Consider the following 5293-nt stretch of genomic DNA (forward strand, 5'->3'; position numbering starts at 1 on the left):
TCATTGGATCACTATGGGTCATACTTGACTCTACGGCACCTAACAAAAATAATTCCTAGGCATGTGGCAAAATCAAGGTCTAGGAAAGTCATTTTTGAGCAAAATATCCACAATACTGTACTACAAAGTGATTAAAAAACTTGAAACAATTTTATTTTTTAAAGGGCAGGGGAAGAAGAAAGAAGGATGAGAAGTGACTGAGATCTACAGCTTAGGCAATTTAGCAAGTTCACTCAATTAGCAGATTGCAGTTATGTGTGAGAACCATGTCTTTTGTCTAAAAACACTGCTAAATCTTTAAATAGTAGTGTGTTCAAGATGAATGGAAAGGAAATACATTAGCAGTTCAGATTACTTTATTCCGGCAAATAATTCTAGAAATTCACTTTAAATTTTCAAAATTCCATCAGATGTGTATATGGTCCATTGGTGTCCAGCTTTAATACCTGCCTGTGCCCGTAAGTCCCATGTCTCACGACCACCCCGGCTTCAGCACACTTGCTGTTAGCAGCTAGTTCTTTCTCACACAGAGTCACAAATTGAGAGTAAAGTTCTAACCCTTCTTCTTTTCCAGAGTTAGAGTGATACTGCATGCTTCTTCCTTTAGCTTTCCCCCCAAGAGTGGCTTGAGGAATGATAAGAACGTCGCCAGGCAGATCCAATATAGACACATGCTTGCCATTTTCTGTCTCACTTAATTTCACATTTAACAGTGTATTAACTAGGTGAAAAGAAAGGGAAAACATTCTGAAGTGAAAATATAAACATAAAACCATCAATCTTTTAACTGGTCAGTCAATATCATGTCTTACACTTAACTGTCATCAGTTCATGCTTCTTACTCAAAGTCTGCACCTGGATTTTTGTTAATTTGTTGTGTCTTAGGTACAAGTTTGCTCAGCAAATGTGACTCTCACTTAAAAACTCAGACACAAGTTGTTCTGTAACATTGGTTACTATTCTTGTGATGTATTTGCACTCTCACTGTATAGAAGATAGGGCCTATTTCCATCCATCCGCTTTCCTTGACTTCCTTGCTTTCTCATCTTTGCTTCTGAGTAAATTCTGACTAGTTTATGCAGTTAATTTTTTCAAAGGAGTACATTCCCCATAGGTGTACATTTATGTTTTAAAAACTGTTGCACTAGTCTAAATGATCTAAACATAAATAAAGCTAATTTCACACAGAAAATGATCTTTTCAATATGACATGGCAGTTAAGATCACTTAACAGTAACTCAATCTAAAAACCAAATCCAAACCCACTGTTGCTGAGTCCAATTCAACTCATGGCAACCCTTTGTTAGGTTTCTGAGGCTGAAGATTTTGCAGAAGGAGACTTACCTCATAATTTTCCTGCAGGTGGTGGATTCGAACCTCAGACCTTTTGGTTAGTAATCTGACACATAATGAATCATGCCATTAGAGTTCCTACAGTTCATTTATGATTGTCTCAATTATTAACTGTATAACTATACAGTTATTGTTTGTTATTGTATACTGTAAGTCAGAACCTACTCTAACTGACCCTGAAGCAGGTTTGCAGGGGCAGTTAATCACATGGGAGGACATTGTCCATCCTTCTCCTGCAGAGCATGTGGTGGCCTCAAACCACATGCTCTGGGATTGCAGCACAGTTTCTTGCAACTAGGCAACCAGAGATCCCTAACTGGACTAGAAAGGCAAATTTTCTGGTGGAATAGTTTAATTAATCTATAGTAAGTATTAGGGATAATTTAGCATGCGTTCTCCCTTTTACAAATCAGAGCATTATTCTGGTAAAACCTGCCATGTCACATTTAAAACACTATGCTCTTCTCTGGATGAAATCTGCCTTATATATACAGAGATCATTTAACTCTCAAATGAGTTCCTGAACTATGCATCAAGCTCTATCAAATGTCATTTAATATTTATCATTAATTTTATTCATTACAAGAAAGGATATTCCTCCATAACCAGTCCAGGGGCTCCCAAGAAATTATACCACATACTGTTAGAACAAAAATCACACCTATCTTGGAAGATGTACTGTCAGAATGCTCCTTAGAAACAAGGATGCCAAGATTTTCTCTCATGTACTTTGGGACATGTTATCAGGAGGGATGATGATGATAAAGATGATCATTCTGGATGAAGTATAGGGTCAATAAAAAAGGAAAGACTCCCAACAAGACTGTCACTGTGGCTGCAACAATAGGTTCAAACAAACAACTGTGAGAGTGTGAAGAACTGGGTAGTGCTTCAATCTGTAGTACACAGCTCACTATTAGTAGATATCACTTGACAACACCCAATAACAAACTATAACTCTCTGGAGTGCTTCAGATCAATAAAAATCAATGTCCAGCAGGCTAGTAACAAATTAAGTGAGATAAAATAGGGTAATAGAAGAAAAGTAAAGACAATGTATAATATTTACATATATCTCCCTCTACTGGTTATATCTGAGAATTCAATTAATGCTGTTGGTATACAAATACCAGTATGGAGTAGTAAATACAATACCAATACAATTATCAGTACGTAGACTGAAAATTAGTGTACTAAAGGAATGCTGAAAACTCAAGGATCCCAAGAAAAGTTCTTCGTTAAATCTCTCTAATGCTAATATTCTCTAACGGGAAGTTAAGCATTGACAGATTCCTGGATTTTGGTCCAATTACACTGAAGATGAACTAAGTTGGGTTCCCTACTACCTTTTTTTTCTTTTTTTAAACAAAACATCTCCATACAAGTTATGAGAGGTCTGGTGTCCTAGTCCATAGGGAGCAGTGCTGCTAATCCAAAGGCTATACAAGTGCTTTGTGTATGTCAGCAGCTGTGCGTAGGAAAAATGGGCAACTTCCTCCAGATTTATAGCCTTGGAAATCCAATGAAGGGTCGGCTTTGCATCAGTTTCCACTTGATTTCAATGAGAGAGTGAGTGTGATACATGTTACAAAGGAGTCATAGTGGCATAATGAGTAACCTGAATTCTAACTGAAAAGGTGGTATTTCAAATCCACCAGATGCTTGTGGGAGAAAAATTAGTACTAGTCTCCTCCCTTAAAGTTTTATAGCCTTGGAAATCCAATGGAAGCTCATTATGAGCTTGAAGTGACTCAACTGCAGTTGGTTAACACAAGTTATGATATTTCAGAGTTCATACTGATATGTTACCAATGTTGATATAATTTGAGTAGAAAGATCTGAATCCATGTAATTAACTAAGCTTGGTTTAAGAAAATCCTACCACAATGGCTTACTTTACTTTCAATAAAAGCTAAAGATAGCAATGATAGATGGACTTAATTCATTTATAACTCATTTAAGCAGAATGTGCTTATAGATTAATATAATTCTTTACTTAAAATCATAATATATAAAATGGAGGCAAGTAACTCAGTGCTTATAATTCTTACATTAAATCACAATATTACACATGTATCTAAAGGGAATTGACAAAAACATGTAAAGAAAGCACCTAAAACAAAATGAAACTTGGATTTGGTCGATCTGTTTCATCATAAATGACTAAAATCCACTTCACTGATCAAACAAATTTAGGAAGTTACTAAGTCAGAATAACACACATGTTCTTCGTAGGTTTTGAGGATTTCTACTATTTTTTTTTTTGGCCAAAAGCACTTAATCCAAGTCAAAAGATCAAGTTAGGTACATACAAAGACTGTCCAAGGTTCAAACATACAAACCCATTGTACTGAGTTTATTCAAACTCGTGGAAACCCTCTATCATATTTCTGAGGCCTGAGAATCTTTACAGGAGACTGCCCAACTGTCTTGCTCAGAGAAGCTGGTGGATTTGAATTGCCTACCTTTGGATCGCAGACTGATACATATGCACAATGCCACCAGGTTCCCAATTTCCTATAATAGTAGTCCTCATTCTATTTTCTTCTTAACCACCCTCTCATGTCCCTAATCTTTTGGACTAGTAATTACAGTTCCTGGCATTTGATCCTCATCTACCATAATTCCTTCTTAAATTCAGTTTTTACTCTCTGATAAAGCTACTCATTAGTCAGACATGTTTGATACACTAGTGCAAAATTCTTCCTAAGAGCTTTAGCTATTTGCCCAAATTGTTCCTCATTAGGTTATTTATCCATGAACTAGGTTACCTGTAGATCTTCCAGTTTAACTTTTGCCTGTTTGCTCCAACAAGCCATATTTTTCATCTCTATTTCTTATTAATTTACCGACATGCTGACCTTTAGTAATGAGAATATATCTTATTTCCAACCTTAAGGCTAGCTCCATTATTTCTGGAATTTTTTTTTTACCAAGTTGTTTTGAGACAATATATAATCTGATGTAGTGTGTCTACTCCTGTGCATTCTCAAGGAATGCACAGTGCTTTGGACTGTTAGACTACTAGAACATTACAGGTAGATAAATTAGTGTTCAGAGATGACCGAAAACTGACTTTGCTTCGTGTATCTTGGAGGTATAAACTTGATGACATAGTTTGGCTCAAAGACTAGGAGAATCTTACATTTACACACATTTTCTATAAAGGCCACCCTGCTTCCAACAAGTTTTTCCATTGCTGGTTTGAATCTCAAAGTGTAGTATGGGGATGTGTCAATGTGTAAGTCATTTGAAATGCAACAGGATGTTTTAAAAGAATTCTACAATACTTGCTTATTTTACACGATGAACAGTCAGAAAATACTCCTTAAAGGTTACGATAGACAAAATTAAATCATGTTATTTATAATTTGGCAAAAAGTCATGCTTTTGGTTACTTTGGGTTCTTGTGACTACTGCTATTCATTCTTAGTCTTAAAGAAATACCAAGCACGTACCCATCTTGGGGAGAAGTTCTTTATCAGCTCCCTTGAAAAAGCACACATAGATCACTAATCCTCTTTGAACCTAAGAGAAATTGTAACAGTGACCGCAGATTAGAGAAGCATCTCTACATACAGATACAGTACTGAATGAATCAAGTTCTACAACTTATGCACAGTAGATTTTTATCTCATTAAACATGAGAAAAAATATTATCAGGTTTCAATCACTTTAGTTGTCATTTCTTTCAAAAATTAAATTTAAAACATAGTCAAGAGCAGTGAAACAAGTATGTTGTTGTTGTTGTTATGTGCCGTCGAGTCGTTTGGGACTCACAGAGACCATATGTGCAACAGCCCTAAACCCTGCTCTATCCTGTGTCAATCGCATTGCCTCTTACACACCCATCCCGATTACCCCAGTCACTGAATCAATCCACCTCATAGAGGGTCTTCCCCTCCTGCGCTGTCCCTCTACTCTACCCAGCATGATGTCC

At 36.4% G+C, this 5293-nt stretch overlaps 1 protein-coding gene across 1 annotated transcript in view; it reads right to left on the reverse strand.

The window, feature by feature from the left end:
- Positions 1-395: 395 nt before the first annotated feature.
- DTD2 (D-tyrosyl-tRNA deacylase 2 (putative)) overlaps positions 396-5293 on the reverse strand; it is a 27877-nt gene continuing 22979 nt past the window's right edge. Inside the window, exons 2-3 of the mRNA XM_006889977.1 lie at positions 4812-4881; positions 396-721 (exon numbers count right to left, since the gene is read on the reverse strand). Of these exons, the coding sequence (XP_006890039.1) occupies positions 396-721; positions 4812-4881 (396 nt within the window). The remainder of the gene's footprint in view (positions 722-4811; positions 4882-5293) is intronic.

This window comes from Elephantulus edwardii, unplaced genomic scaffold (assembly GCF_000299155.1).
Source record: "Elephantulus edwardii isolate Elephantulus edwardi_28Jun2011 unplaced genomic scaffold, EleEdw1.0 scaffold00084, whole genome shotgun sequence".
Lineage (NCBI taxonomy): Eukaryota > Metazoa > Chordata > Mammalia > Macroscelidea > Macroscelididae > Elephantulus > Elephantulus edwardii.